Here is a 15,479-nt window from a genome sequence, read left to right on the forward strand (position 1 = left end):
AATGAGGAGAGTATATTTTTCAGGGCCCCTTCAGACATCCTCCTCCCATGCATTTATGATGATTTGTGGTCATTGTGCTCTCTGGAAAAGTCACACGTGATCCCATTTTCGTATAATAATTTTTATTAGTTTTCAATTACAATAACCCAATAAAAGCCTCATTGGCAACCCAGTCCGTTAGATGAGGGATAAATTACAGAAGTATTATTATTATTATTATTATTATTATTATTATTATTATTACAGTGGTACCTTGGTTCTCAAACGCATTGGTACTCAAATACCTTGGTTTTCAAACGCCGAAAACCCAGAAGTGAGTATTCTGGTTTTCAAATGTTTTTTGGAAGTCGAATATCCGATGTGGCTGTCAGCTATTGTTTCTGGGGCACCTTCACCAATCAGAAGCTGCGCCTTGGTTTCGATCATTTCGGAAGTCAAACTGACTTCCGGAACGGATTAAGTTTGGCACTTTTGTTTTTGCTATTTATTTTGTGTTTTTGTTTTTGAGGCTTTTTCAGTTAATTTGTTTTTGTGACTGTGTGGAACCCAGTTCAGCTACTGATTGATTAATTGTATGTGGAAATGGAGAAAAGCCCCCCATCCAAACAATGATTATCATCAGTGCAGGTAAGAAAAAAAAGTTAATTTTTATCATCTACAAGACTGTCTTATTTATTTTATACTATAGTACATCGATTATTGCTTTCATTTTATGGATTAATGGTCTCATTAGATCATAAAATTCACGTTAAATTGCTGTTTTAGGGGTTGTTTTTAAAAGTCTGGAATGGATTAATCCATTTTGCATTACTTTCTATGGGAAAGCACACCTTGGTTTTAGAACGCTTTGGTTTTGGAATGGATTTCCAGAGCAGATTAAGTTTGAGAACCAAGGTGCCACTGTATTCTTATTCTTCTTATTATTATTATTTACAAAGTCACAAAGCAGGCCGCCACTATTAGATGCCCCTGGGGGTCAAGTGAAGGAATGTCAACATTCCTAGTCACGGGGCGCTTGCAGATGGGCTGTTTGTGTGCATCATATTTGGTTGTTATCCCACATTTTCCACTGCAAAGATTCCTTTGCCTTTTTGTGATGAGAAAAGCGAAGGAATTGTTGTGTTAGAAAACGTGGGATAATGAGCAAATATGGTGCATACAAACAGCACAAGAGTCCCATGGAAAAGAGATGGGTAATTGAAACTGGAAAGTGCAGGATGACAACCTTTAGCTAGCAATGCCATGTGACTGTTGCCCAGACGTATCAGGATCCATGCTCTGTATACTGGTGATGTCATAGAACCTCCAGCAACATGCAAGCCCTGGGCAAACATATCATGCGTGCTCAATAAACAACCAGACATATAGATGAGGGATAAATAATAAAAGTACAGTGGTACCTCAGTTTTCGAACATAATCCATTCCGGAAGACTGTTTGACTTCCAAAACATTCGAAAACTGAGGTGCGGTCTGCCAATTCAATAGATAGAATTGTGAAAAACAACTGATATATGTAGCAGAAGCCGTTCAACTTCCGAGGCAAGTTCGAAAACGGAAGCATTTACTTCCAGGTTTTTGGTGTTTGAAAACCGAAATGTTTGGCACTGGAGACATCCAAAAACTGAAGTACCACAGTATTGTTGTTGTTGTTATCATTATTATTAAGGATGTCCCTATTTTCATCAGATAAATGTTGGAGTGTGTGCATTATTGAACTGAGAGAACTAAATATTACAACATCTGAACCACACCAAGTAGTTCAAACTGGAGAAATCAACCTTAAGCGCACCCAAGGCCCTTCTGTGGCTGTACGTGATAGGAAGAGATTGATAGTGGTGGAGAAATCACTGAGTCATACTCTGGATCAGACCAGTGGATGCTTCTCCACCTTCCTGTTTCTCACAGTGGCCACCCAGATGCCGTTGGCAAACCCATAAGCAGGATGTGAGTACAAATGCTGACGCCCACTGTTGCTCTCCAGCAACCGGCATTCAAGGGTAAGTTGCAGCCTTAAAACACAAGATTAAAAACATTTTTTAATCCACTTAAAACTCAGAAATATAGGTGGGTCCTAGAAATATACACCTCAGGTGTCAAAAGCCAGGGTAAACAGGGGCCTCTTCAGCAATTGAAGAAAGCTGTAATAATAATAATAATTTATTATTTATACCCCGCCCATCTGGCTGGGCCCCCCCAGCCACTCTGGGCGGCTTCCATAGAAACCAGGAAACACTAAAATATCATACATTAAAAACTTCCCTGAACAGGGCTGCCTTAAGATGTTTTCTGAATGTCAAGTAGTTGTTTATCGTTTTGACATCTGCTGGGAGGGCGTTCCACAGGGCGGGCGCCACTACCGAGAAGGCCCTCTGCCTGGTTTCCTGTAGCTTTGCTTCTCGCAATGAGGGAACCGCCAGAAGGCCCTCGGCACTGGACCTCAGCGTCCGGGCAGAACGATGGGGGTGGAGACGCTCCTTCAGGTATACTGGGCCGAGGCCGTTTAGGGCTTTAAAGGTCAACACCAACACTTTGAATTGTGCTCGGAAACGTACTGGGAGCCAATGTAGGTCTTTCAAGACCGGTGTTATGTGGTCTTGAATGTAATAAGGCAGTCTGGGGAGGGAGTTTCACAACTTAGGGGCCACCACCAAAAATGCCTTCTCCTGGGCCACCACCACCCTGAGCTTCTGAGGATGCTGGAACAACCAAGATGGCTCCCTTCCTTGCTCTTCAGAGCTAAGAGGGTCTGTAGGGAAGGAAGAAGTCTTTCAGGTCAAAGTCATGAAGGGCTTTAAACACGAATGTGTGGAGCTTCAACTGGGTCCAGATACAAACTGACAACATGCCTAGCAGCCACTGATAGGCTTATCCATAAATTTGCCCATTTCACTTTTAAAGCCAGTGGTTTGTTTTTGTCTTTAAAAAATGTTGAGGGGTACTCTCATTTTGACTCAAGAAAATTAGAATGATATAGTTCAAATCGGGGAAAATAAATACAGTAAATGGACAGAAGTACAAAGAACATGCATCGGGGTAACAACAGAACTGACAATTCACCGTTCTAGAGAAGAAACGTTTTTGGTGTGGTGTTTTTTTTAAAAAAAAGTTTTTTCTCCTGTTAGATTCACAAAATGTTTAAGGGTACGCGTCCCCCTGCGTCCCCCCAGAAAAAGCACCATTTAAAGCCATTGAAGCTGATGAACATCACCACATCTTGGGGTAGCGAACCTCATAGTTTAACAATGTGCATTGTGAGGAACCTTTTGTCTGTCCAGAATTTCTCAAGGTTCAGCTTCTTTAGATGGCCCTGAGTTCTAGCATTGGCAAGAGAGGGTGAAAAGAAAAATTCTCTAGTCACTTTCTCCACAGCACGTATAGTTTTATAAACCAATATTGTCTTCTTGCCCTGACTTTTTGGGTTTCGTAATACTAAGGCGCCCCCAATGCAGTCACAGAGCAGGCTGCCACTATTAGACACCCCTGGGGGTCAGGTGAAGGAATGTCAACATTCCTAGTCACGGGGTGCTTGCAGATGGGCTGTTTGTGTGCATCATATGTGGTCATTATCCCACATTCTCCATTGCAAATATTCCTTCGCCTTTTTGTGATGAGAAAAGCGAAGGAATCGTTGCGCTAGAAAACGTGGGATAACGACCAAATATGGTGCATACAAACAGCACAAAAGTCCCATGGAAAAGTGATGGGTAATTGAAACTGGAAAGTGCAGGATGACAAACTTTAGCTGGCCATGCCATGTAACTGTTGACCGGACAGATCAGGATCAATGCTCTATAAACTGGTGGTGTCATAGGACCTCCAGCAACATGCAAGCTCTGGACAAGCATAGCCTGAGTGTCCAATAAACAACCAGTCTGGGAACTCCCATAATTCATTTCTTTCTCTCTCTTCCCTTTATTTTTTCATTAAAATGACTCGCTGGTGACCACCATGTTATACAGGGAAGCAGAGAGGAACCAGAGTGATAGGTTACTAAGACAAACACCCCAAAATGCCTTCTCATAAAGCAAGCTTAATTTGCCCATTCAAATTCCTCTCCTTACCATTCGTTTCCTTGTTGCACATACACAGCATTGTATCCCTTGTTGGTCTTACTCAGAGTAAGCTGATCAGAATTAATAGATTTGAACCCTTTGATTCCAGGGTCTTATCTGAGTAGGACTATTGTCAGATACAACCCACAGCATCCCTGTGCATATCTATGCGGAACAGTAAACCTTTGTGGGTTTGTGGGGACATGCGCCTAGAGAAATGTGAATGGATCATAGACTTAAGTCTCATTAAACGGAAGTTGAGTAAGCTGTAAATGCCATACAGCCAACTCAAACCACACAATACTCTTCCTAGAACATAAAGTTCTTCATGGGCATTTCAAAGTTATGCAATTATACATGTGAGAGATTTCAAAAGTTCTGCAATTATACATGTGAGAGATTTCAAAACTGCCACCTGAGTTTTTCCCCCAAAATTAGATCTGTCTCTAATCCTGTTTCAGTACGATTAATCAAAATAGATCTGCACACTTCCTATTCTTACAGGTGGGGTAGAGGTGGGGATCAGTTACACAAAACTCTTCAGCATTATCTGTGGTACAGAATCCTGTGTGATTTATAAACCCTGCATATACTTAACAGCAAGGGCATGAGTCAAAATGAAAATATCATTCGATAGGATTCCCTCTAGTGAGAGGGCAGGAGTGTCATACAACAAGACAGGCCTCTTTTGCGACATTATGAAATTGCTTGTCATATAACCAGGAAATTCCAAAACAACTAACAGGCTTAAGCGCTGAGATATCCCACCTGACTAAGCTGAAGAACCACCACTAATTAAGAAAAGAAATGACTGTAGGAATAAGAAAGTAAATTCAATGAGATTTAAACACAGCCAACATTATGCACTTCCAAAGTCCTTTTGGTCTCAGCCCTCTGAAAACGATGGTTTCTAAAGCTTCTTATGTTTTGGCTGAATTTTGTATTCAACAAGAAGAAAAGTATTCTTACCTGCTTACAATGGCAGTAGTGTTCACCCAAACTCTTGCCAGGAGTCCTTCTGCCAATGAGCCTGACCTGCTCTCTGATCAGAATAGCAACGCCAGGGAGAAGGTTTGCCAGAAATAAATACCTGCAAAAAGCAGAAGTGGTTGTGCTTTGCAATCAGTTTTGCAAAGCTGATGGGCCCTGAATAGTGAAATATGTGATGACGGGTTGGGCAAGCAATGGGTCACTGGGGATGGTTGTTTGAGCATCAGTGATGCAGGATTTGTCTCAAATGGATCTGGGGCAGGGGGGCCAAGCCTCTCCTTGTGGCAGATACATACCCAAGTGGTTTGGCAACAGGTGTATATTCTGAACAGTCCGGAAAATGTCTTTTTAACCTGTCCTCAGTTGGTTAGAGTGTGGTGCTGATAACACCAAGGTTGCAGGTCTGATCCCTGTGTGGGACAGCTACATATTCCTGTATTGCAGGGGTTAGTCTAGATGTTCCTTAGGGTCCCTTCCAACTCTACAACTCTACGATTCTATGATCTAAATTACAGAGACCGTTACACTTGAGTTACTGTTTTTCTCTTCTGCTTTGAAGCCTCCTGGTCTTCATCTGAAGGCCGTCTCACTCCTGCAGTTGTGTGCCAAGTGATAATGAACCGAGGGGAGCAGAGATGGATACTATGCTGGGGAAAGACAGAAAACGCAATATCTATTCAGAGGGAATGAAGAGAGAAAAGGGAAACACTACAGTTTAAGCAAAAGTTTTAAGCAAAAGGGGAAAAGACAGTTTATTCACCTTGCCCACCCCACCCCCACATCAATGGGTTTAAGAGGACATTGCTGTGAGTTGCCTTGTGAGTAGGCTTATGGCCAGTCTAGAATAGGGTTGCCATATTTCAAAAAGTGAAAATCCGAACACAAAAGTTTTGTTGTTGTTGTTTTCGAACTTTTATGGCAAAATTGCAATTTTTAGGGGAAATCGCCAGAAATGACACTGCCAACACAGGTTACCATACGTCCAAATTTTCCCAGACATTTTGAGCGATTTCTGCCCAGACACTGTTTCCAATTGCAGTATTCCGCCTATGTCCAATAAATTCCTGACATATGGCAACCCTAGGAGATGTGATGTTGAATGCATAATTACACTGAATATGTCAAGATTTCAGTTCTTCTTAAATAGTGACTGTGGAGCAGGGGAACATGATCTGAGTATGGGGTGGTGGCACATAGAGAGGAGGATTTAACCCCCCACCCACCCTGGTCCTGATTAAAATTGCCCCCTGCCGAACTAGATAAATCTGTCTGATTCCACTTTGCTTTTTCAAAGGCATTTCCATCCAGCCATTGCGATTTGTGTGCAAAGTGATATAGATGAACCCAAATAGGCAAATTCATCTGCAACATTAAATTAAAAATTACACACATTAAAACTCAGAGAGCATCGTTGTGGCCCTTATTTTAACAGCTGCCGCTAGAAAATTTGCAGTCTTTGCAGTCACCGGCTTATCTGGATCTGCAAGGAGAAGAGTCACATAAAGAATCAGCTGAACACCACGGGTGAGATGGTGATAATGGGGTGATTAACTCTCCACACAAATCTCTGCAAAGGGAGCAAAACAGCAATACAGGAGCTGGTATTTCAGTATTACCATCTCTGCATGAACACATGCGATTCTGAGAAGGAGTTCTCTTAAAACAGCCCTCAAGTACTGCTGAGAGCGGCACATTAAAACCGCGAACCTGAGAGAGCTCTTCAATATTTTAGAATAGTTAGATGCTGTAGATAAGATGCCATTGTATGGAGAAGTTGGAAGACAATCATACCAGGGGCACAGTTTTCTCATTGCAGGCTGGTTGTTGTTCATTATCAAATAGGCATTGTCTCCTTACATCTTTTGCTTCGTTGAGACCTCAGTTTAGTTAACTGTTATAGTGAAAAGTCCAAAGGGCGTAATCTTAAACCGATGGCTTTCATCCAGCTGATTTCATGCAAATGAAGCAGAAATAAAGGAAGGAAGCCATTCAGTATCTATCATTAAATGTCCTGAGCCAGGCCTGGATGAACATGGAGGGGAGATCTGTGTCAAATCATAAAGATGCATTCAAAACATATCCTGGTTCAGAGAAAAATTGCCTAAAGAATTCAGACTGTACGACTTCCAGTGGGCATGAATTGGCTTCAGCCCAAATCTGAATCCCATAAAATTATTGAACTGAAGGTTTAACCTTAAAAACGTCAAGCACAGCAGGGATGAAATTATAACCTTTTGCTTGGAAGAAACTCATTAACATTTGAGTGCTCCATATAATTTTCCTGCCACGTGTTCTTGTTGAGCTGCCCATCTTTGCCCAAATAGTTTTGAAAACTCTTACATGGTCAGTGAGCTATTTATCCAGATACCTTGGGATGGGATCTGTGTCATTTAGACCTGCTGTTCTAGAAGTACTCCTAAAACAAGGATTTACCACCATTTTGAAATAATAATCTTCTTATTTATTAAATTTGTATACCGCACTTCATCCATAGATACAAAGCCTGTTTCTCTACCACTCAGCCATGGCCCTTCCCCAAGGAGTCTATTGTGTGCATGTAATAATATAGACTGTTATGAGAATTATAGGGTCTAAAATATAAAATAAATGTTCATAAATGTACCAGGCAAACACATACATAAATATATAAACTACATGTCTGAAACAGTACAGGAAAACAGTCCTAAAGCCCTTATGACTCTTTCAGTGACTTCAAATATTCCTCTGCAATTTGGATGGAAATGGGAACAGCCTCCCCATTTTCTCTATGCTCACAAATCCTGCCTTAAGGGCACATTTGGGTATGAATAGGGTGAGCCTGTCATCTAAACCACTGAGCCTCTTGGGCTTGCTGATCAGAAGGTTGGTGATTCGAATCCCCACGACGGAGTGAGCTCCCATTGCTCGGTCCCTGCTCCTGCCAACCTAGCAGTTCGAAAGCACGCCAAAAAGTGCAAGTAGATAAATAGGTACCGCTCCGGCGGGAAGGTAAGTGGCATTTCTGTGCGCTTCTCTGGTTTCGCCAGAAGCGGCTTAGTCATGCTGTACCTTTTGTCTCATGTCTCAGGTTCTACAAATGCTAGAAACTTACTCTTTAACAAAATGAAATCTGTGAGCCTGAAGATTATGGTTCATCCAAGGAGGCTAAGTGCCCCCCCCATTGCCTGTCCTCCTAAAATCTTCCCACTGCCCAACATGTTCTGAAATTCTGCAGAATTTCCTTTCAAGTCTTAGAAGACTCAGTGGTGTGGGGGTTTTTTTGGTGTGGGCATTCATATGAACTAAATCCTCAGCCCAATTTCCTTTAAGTCATGAACTGAGTCTAGTCAATGAGTTTCATCCTATAATAAGGAATATACCAGATGGTCTTAACCAATTCATTTTCCTCAGGCAATCTTCTTCCTAAACTGGGCATAGGTCACCAACAGGATAACAGCAATGGGACCTGTAGCATTATTCATAATTAGGAAGAAAATGGAGGCTTTTTCTCTGTATCATGACTAACGTTGGTTGCATCACTCTTTTAAAAAAAAGTAAGTAAATTATTTTTTATTGCAATTTAAAAATGTTACACATCTTACACAGCATCTTTTCTCTTTACAATTATATTTATAATCTGTTTTTATTTCATTACATACTCATATTCATCCATTTCCCTATAATGCTTTACTTCCATCTACCTCGTAACAGCTACTTCTCCTCTTTTTATTTCCTTTTCTTTGTACTGTGTTCCAATATATATTTAACCATTACTTTATCTAGATTCTAGAATCACTCCTCCAATTAATTTTCATTCGGTGAAATTTACTCTAAACACACCCAAGTTTGGATTTGGGAATGATGTTTAAGCATATAATTTTTAAAACAATCCCATTGATTTTTCACTCTTAAGTTTGAGTGATTTCTTATTGCTTCAGTCATCTTGGCTAATTCAGCACATTCACATATTATTATTATTTTTGCCACTCTATTTTAGTTGGGAACTGCTCTCCTTTCTAGTACTTGGCAATTAATACTCTGGCCACAGTTGTTGCATAAAGAAAAACACGTTTTTAAAATTCTAGGGATGTTTATTGTTAAAATGCCCAGTAAGAATGCCTCTGGTCTTTTACTGAATGTTTCTTTGAGGATTTTCTTTAATTCTTCATAGATCATGTCCCAGAATATTTAAATTTTGGGACATGTCCACCATATGTGGAATAGGGTTCCTTCTCCCTGATTACACCTCCAACATGTACTCTTATTATTTGTGTATATTTTAGCCAGTTTGACCAGGGTCAGGAACTACCTGTAAATCATTTTCATAAAATTCTCCTTTATCAAATAACATGTCTACATTGGGCTTTAGCCTCCCTTCTGGTGTTCTCAATCCAGAAAAGACCACTGTCCCTGCTAAATGCAAGTCTGGAAACAAAGGGTCTTTTGCATAATAAGGAAGGGATAGACACATCAAGATGACTTGATGACTTGCACAGGGACGGCCCACCCATGAGGCAAAGGGAGGTGGTTGCCTCAGGTGGCAGGATCCATAGGGACAGTCCACATCTTAATGTAGATCCACTAACCCCTTCTTTCCTGGTGGGGAAGAGAGGAACCATTTTGTGGTGTGCCTCAAGTGCCAACAGAGGTGTCATCTTCTCTAGCTGGTTGAGGGGGCCTGATGTCTTGATGTCATGTGTGCAATGTTGCAAGGAGCTAAGAGGCGGAGCCAAACACCTTATGACAATTAAGGGGGGCTGGCCCCCTCAAAAACTACATTGGGGGGGGCCAAAATTTCCTTGGCCCCTGGAAGCTGGAGCCGATGGGTGCCAATATGTCTTGGGCCAGCCCTGGCCCTGCACATCTGTATCTCCATGAGACCCGTGCTCTCCAACCCACCACAGATGTGATTTTGATGGAGAAACAGGAGTGTAGAGAGGGCCACTCCTTTATGCCTCTCTCTCGATTTACCATAAATTGTGCACCAGCAGCCCACTGTATAGCTCTTTGGTATGCTTGAAGTGTTTGGCTTTAATGGTGAGATTGGCATGATGAGACGAGCATCCCTATCTGTCTGTCTCACCATGTTTGTGCATCTGTATGCATGTGTGAATGAGGGTTGGTGAGTTGTTGTTGTTGTTATATTACAGTTTATTAGACACCTTTCACCCTAAAGTCTCAGGGCAGGTTACAACAATCAAAACACCATATTAACATTAAAACACACTGTTACACAATATTTAAAACAGTTTTAAACGACTTAAAATCACAAAAATGTTTGTGTGTGTGTGTGTGTTGCACTCACTGCTGCAAGTGACCCTTGGGGCCGAAAAGATTGCCCCCTAACGCATTAGCAGATTGGATGATAACATTTCATTGAAATACTGTTTGCATTTCTAATTATAAGTTAAAAGCGGCATTTCAGCTGACTGAAGATCTTTTGTTAAAGCTCATTGAGTTTCACAAATAAAGCTATGAAGTATGCACTGCTGAGTTCAATGGAATGTACTCCCAGGAAACTATGTTTATAAGATTGCAGTCATGCTGTTCCTAATAAATTGGGTATTACGTCATGTACTGCTGCTGTCTGGTGTGTGTGTGTGTGTGTGCGCGCGCGCATGAATCTATGGCTATATCTATATCTATGGCTACAGCTATAGCTATCTATAGGACTTGCATTTTGGGGGGAGAAAGTCTCCTTGGAAACATGACCCTGCATTTCAAAATTTACCACTTCACCTCTGCTTTCTGTCAGATTACCTGATTTGGGAGGTCATTCTGGATGATAAATGCAGGTCCTTTCCAATCTTGTGTTGGTGAGGGTAAAATCTGTAAGAGGAAACCAGCCCAACCTGTTCCTTTGTTAAGGTGGCCAGCTAAGTATGTTTCCATTTAATTAGAATGAGGCTACTCTATTGCCATAGAGACAAATGGGGTAACCCCAACCCTCAACTAAATGGATGCAACACCACCTTGTAAAATACAGTGGTACCTCAGGTTAAATCCTTAATTCGTTCCGGAGGTCCGTTCTTAACCTGAAATTGTACTTAACCTGAAGCACCACTTTAGCTAATGGGGCCTCCTGCTGCTGCCGCGCTGCCGGAGCACGATTTCTCATCCTGGAGCAAAGTTCTTAACCCGAGGTACTATTTCTGGGTTAGCAGAGTCTGTAGCCTGAAGTGTATGTAACCTGTAGAGTTTTTGTGTGAGTTTGGCAGATGTCGGAAGCTGGCTCAGGTTGTATATATGTGCAAAGAAAACAATCTATCCTAAAAGAGCCACCGATCTTCATTCCAAGGGGACCAAATCCTGGGTAAGCTCTGGCACTCCTGAAATCTCTTGCCGCTTGGAAATTAGGGAGCACGTGACAATATTTTCATACCAACCATCAGTTATATTCCCAGGGTGGTTTGCAAAAAAGAATGAAACACTTAAAAAGGAAGACACACCCAGAGAGCCACAAAATCAGAACACCAAAATAAGACACTTGCACCTTCTATCCCGGGGACGCGGGTGGCGCTGTGGGTAAAACCTCAGCGCCTAGGACTTGCCGATCGCATGGTTGGCGGTTCGAATCCCCGCGGCGGGGTGCGCTCCCGTCGTTCTGTCCCAGCGCCTGCCAACCTAGCAGTTCGAAAGCACCTCCGGGTGCAAGTAGATCAAGTAGATAAATAGGGACCGCTTATCAGCGGGAAGGTAAACGGTGTTCCATGTGCTGCGCTGGCTCACCAGATGCAGCTTGTCACGCTGGCCACGTGACCCGGAAGTGTCTGCGGACAGCGCTGGCTCCTGGCCTATAGAGTGAGATGAGCGCACAACCCTAGAGTCTGGCAAGACTGGCCCGAACGGGCAGGGGTACCTTTACCTTTACCTTTTACCTTCTATCCCAGGCTTCCTCAACCTCGGCCCTCCAGATGTTTTGAGACTACAATTCCCATCATTGCTGACCACTCGTCCTGCTAGCTAGGGATCATGGGAGTTGTAGGCCAAAAGCATCTGGAGAGATGAGGTTGAGGAAGCCTGTCCTATCCCAACCTGTGGTCTTCAGCCAAATTTTATGCAATCCCAGAGGGGCCCCAGAAGCAAATTTAGTCCACATTGCTTAAAAACTTTGCTTCAAAAAGCGCATCATGCATGTATATAACATTTCCCTTTCCCTAATTTTCACACACACCCCATAACCCCAAAACTACAAGGCATAGGAAATTTTTATTGACACCAGTGATTTGTGGTATCATGCAGTAAAGTAATTTTAATCAAACTCTGAGGTGTGGTAGCTATTTTTTTAAAAAATAAAAAATGTGGTGATCTGTTGTCAAACTGCATTGCAGACCCTCCAAGTGTACCTATTTTCCAGGGACGTTCTGGTTTCTGATTGATCCTGAAATACTGGAGGGTATGGTAGGATGTCCCTATTTTCATCAGAGAAATTTTGGGTGGTATGGAGTTATCTGACCCCTGAGCTGCCTGAAGGCAATCCTGTATAGGGAAGAATAATAATAATAATAATAATAATAATAATAATAATAATAATAATAATAATAAATTTTATTTATATCCCGCCCTCCCCAGCTGAAGCCGGGCTCAGGGCGGCTAACAACAACAAAACAGTACAACAGTACAACACAACACAACACTCTAAAATCATTCATTATAAAATTAATTCAAAGCAAACCACTGGCAACCATTGGGCCAGAGCTCCGCGAAGATTGCCGAAGGAGGGAGTCAGGCTGTGTCCTGGCCAAAGGCCTGGTGGAACAGCTCTGTCTTGCAGGCCCTGAGGAAAGATGTCAAGTCCTGCAGGGCCCTAGTCTCTTGTGACAGAGTGTTCCACCATATCGGAGCCACAGCTGAAAAAGCCCTGGCTCTAGTTGAGGCCAGCCTAACCTCTCTGTGGCCCAGGACCTCCAAGGCGTTTTTATTTGAAGACCGTAAGTTTCTCTGTGGGACATACCAGGAGAGGCGGTCCTGTAGATACGAGGGTCCTAGGCCGTAAAGGGCTTTAAAGGTTAAAACCAGCACCTTAAACCTGATCCTGTACCCCACCGGGAGCCAGTGCAGCTGGTATAGCACCGGGTGAATGTGATCTCGCAGCGAAGACCCCGTAAGGAGTCTCGCTGCAGCATTCTGCACCCGCTGGAGTTTCTGGGTCAGTCTCAAGGGCAGCCCCACGTAGAGCGAGTTACAATAATCCAGTCTGGAGGTGACCGTCGCATGGATCACAGTGGCTAGGTCAGGGCGAGAGAGGTAAGGAGCCAACTGCTTAGCTTGGCGGAGATGAAAAAATGCCGCTTTTGTTATAGCTGCAATCTGTGCCTCCATGGAAAGGGAGGTGTTGAAGATTACACCCAAACTCTTAACGGACGGTGCTGGCACTAATTGCGCCCCCGCAAGAGATGGGAGTTGCCCCCCCAATCCCATATCATCCCGTCCCAGCCACAGGACCTCTGTCTTCGAAGGATTTAGCTTCAACCGGCTCCCATGTAACCATCCAGCCACAGCTTCCAAACATCTGGTCAGTGTGTCTGGGGCCAAGTCAGGATGGCCATCCATGAACAGATAGAGTTGGGTGTCATCAGCATACTGATGGCAACCCAGCCCAAAACTCCGGACAAGTGGGCAAAGGGGCGCATAAAGATGTTGAAAATTTTGTTTAAGGATTTGTTATATTTTCATATATGTTGGAAGCCGCCGAGAGTTGCTGGGGCAACCCCTTCAGATGTGTGGGGTATAAACAGTAAAACTATCATTGTGGAATGGGGCATCCCTATTTTCATCGGAGATGAAATGGGGGATGCCATTGCAGATAACAGCGGTTGCCCAAACCTTGCTGCTGGCTGCGAAGGGGTCCCCAATATCAGTTCAAGTTTCAGGACCCCCAATTTGACATAGGTCTGCCACTGCTAAGAAGAGAGCAAAGATTGCCCTCCCATGTCCTAACTCATTGCTTTCTGTCTTTCCTGAAAGAAGCAGAGGAGCATATGCCTGCACTGCCTAGGGTGGGTGTACTCCTGAGGGGGGCGTGGTGCGGAGGGTGCCCTCCCAGGCATAGGATAGACGCTCAGGTGCCTGGAGCGGTGCATGGGCCCTGCAGTCAGGGACAGAGTGACCCACTCACCATAGCTGTCAACGTTTCCCTTTTTTAAAGGGAAATTCCCTTATTCCGAATAGGATTCCGTGCAAGAGAAGGGAAAAGTTGACAGCTATGCCCACTCACGGGGGCGGAGCAAGCTGCCCGTGGTGGACATTCGGCGCACCGCGCGCCCGGAACTCCCTATCCTCCCCCAAGCTGTCAAAATGAAGGGGGAGGGGGAATGCCACTGGCAAAGCGGCGCAGCTCCCCCCTTACCCCGATGGCTGGGGGGAGGCTTGGGAATTGCGGGTGGGTGGCGCACCGAATGTCAACCCCCTCAGTGAGGGCACCCAGGGTGGTCCACCCCCACCGCCCTGTCCCCCCTCCACGCCCCTTCCTGGAAGGTCATTCTTGGCAGAGATTTCTCAAAAGCGTTTCTAAATGACGCAGCAGTGTTTCAAAACGGGCACTTGATCAGGAAACCTGCTTCCATATTCTTTCTGGGGAAGTGGTGTTGAGCAAGGGCATGGCATCGCCCCGTTACAGCCATATTACGCCCTGTGTTGCAAGATGTAGTGAGGTGTTGAAATGAGCTTTTTTTTATTATTTTGTGGTTATTAGCTTTCTTCCGCTTCTGTAATCCCCCTCGCACATCTCTTAGAAACTCCGGTGTTAGGTGGTGTATAAATGGTTAGAATGAATGAATGGATGCATGCATGCATGCATGAATGAATGAATGAATGAATGTGAAGAGCCTTCCTGGATCAGATCAGACCAGCTGGGCCCCAAAGGCAGAGCTGGAAGCTGAGTGGACAGAGGCTATTGCAGCTGCATCTGGGCAGGGCAGCAGAGAGGTGACAAGAGACACAGTCCTGAACAGCTCAAGCACAGCTCAAGTGGGGCAGTGGGTGGGGCATGTTTTCTGACCCATTTGGAGTTTACCCATGCTTCTGTTTATCAAATAAATCTGTACATCACCCTGAGTATTTTATGGAAGAATGGATGCATTTTTTGGACTATTTTGGACTATTTTCAGAAATATTATAGTATGATGAACTCACAATCAGGATTTGAGCTATAAGAAACAGAAGTCATTAGATTATAATATTGTGGTTATGGTAAGATAGAAAATAGGGCACAGCACAAGGGGAGAAAAAACTCCATGGGAAAAGGGGTGGGAAGTTGACAAAAATAAGAGGAGAGACGAAATTTGTGCTATCTGTTGAAAATGTTGAAACTTAGTAAAATATAATTGATTAAAATAAATCTGTACATCAGGGATGAGGAACCTTTGGCCCTCCAGATGTTGTTGGATGCAAGCTTTCATCACCTCTGATGGGACCCTGAATCCAGCAACATCTGTAAGTTGTTGAGTCACACTATT

General features: G+C 43.5%; 1 protein-coding gene and 1 pseudogene across 6 annotated transcripts in view; both read right to left on the reverse strand.

Annotated features, from left to right (window-relative positions):
- LOC309375143 (sialic acid-binding Ig-like lectin 13) overlaps window positions 1-5,130 on the reverse strand; it is a 36,479-nt gene extending 31,349 nt beyond the window's left edge. For 4 of the 5 annotated variants that reach the window (XR_014170812.1, XM_081920661.1, XM_081920659.1 and 1 more), the window contains exons 1-2: window positions 5,023-5,097; window positions 1,914-2,010 (exon numbers count right to left, since the gene is read on the reverse strand). Coding sequence is in view for 3 of the 5 variants with exons in the window: in XM_081920661.1 (XP_081776787.1) it covers window positions 1,914-1,936 (23 nt within the window). In the remaining 2 variants the exon portion in view is untranslated. Of the gene's footprint in view, window positions 1-1,913; window positions 2,011-5,022 lie in introns of all 5 variants that reach the window. The other variant, XM_081920660.1, reaches the window with a different exon arrangement.
- Window positions 5,131-10,765: 5,635 nt separating this feature from the next.
- Window positions 10,766-15,479, reverse strand: part of LOC309375234 (formyl peptide receptor 2 pseudogene) — a 112,083-nt pseudogene continuing 107,369 nt past the window's right edge. Inside the window, exon 3 of the transcript XR_014173515.1 lies at window positions 10,766-11,212. The product of XR_014173515.1 is annotated as a formyl peptide receptor 2 pseudogene (transcript). The remainder of the gene's footprint in view (window positions 11,213-15,479) is intronic.

The sequence above is a fragment of the Podarcis melisellensis genome (assembly GCF_964234715.1).
Source record: "Podarcis melisellensis genome assembly, chromosome: 8".
NCBI classification, from domain to species: Eukaryota; Metazoa; Chordata; class Lepidosauria; order Squamata; family Lacertidae; genus Podarcis; species Podarcis melisellensis.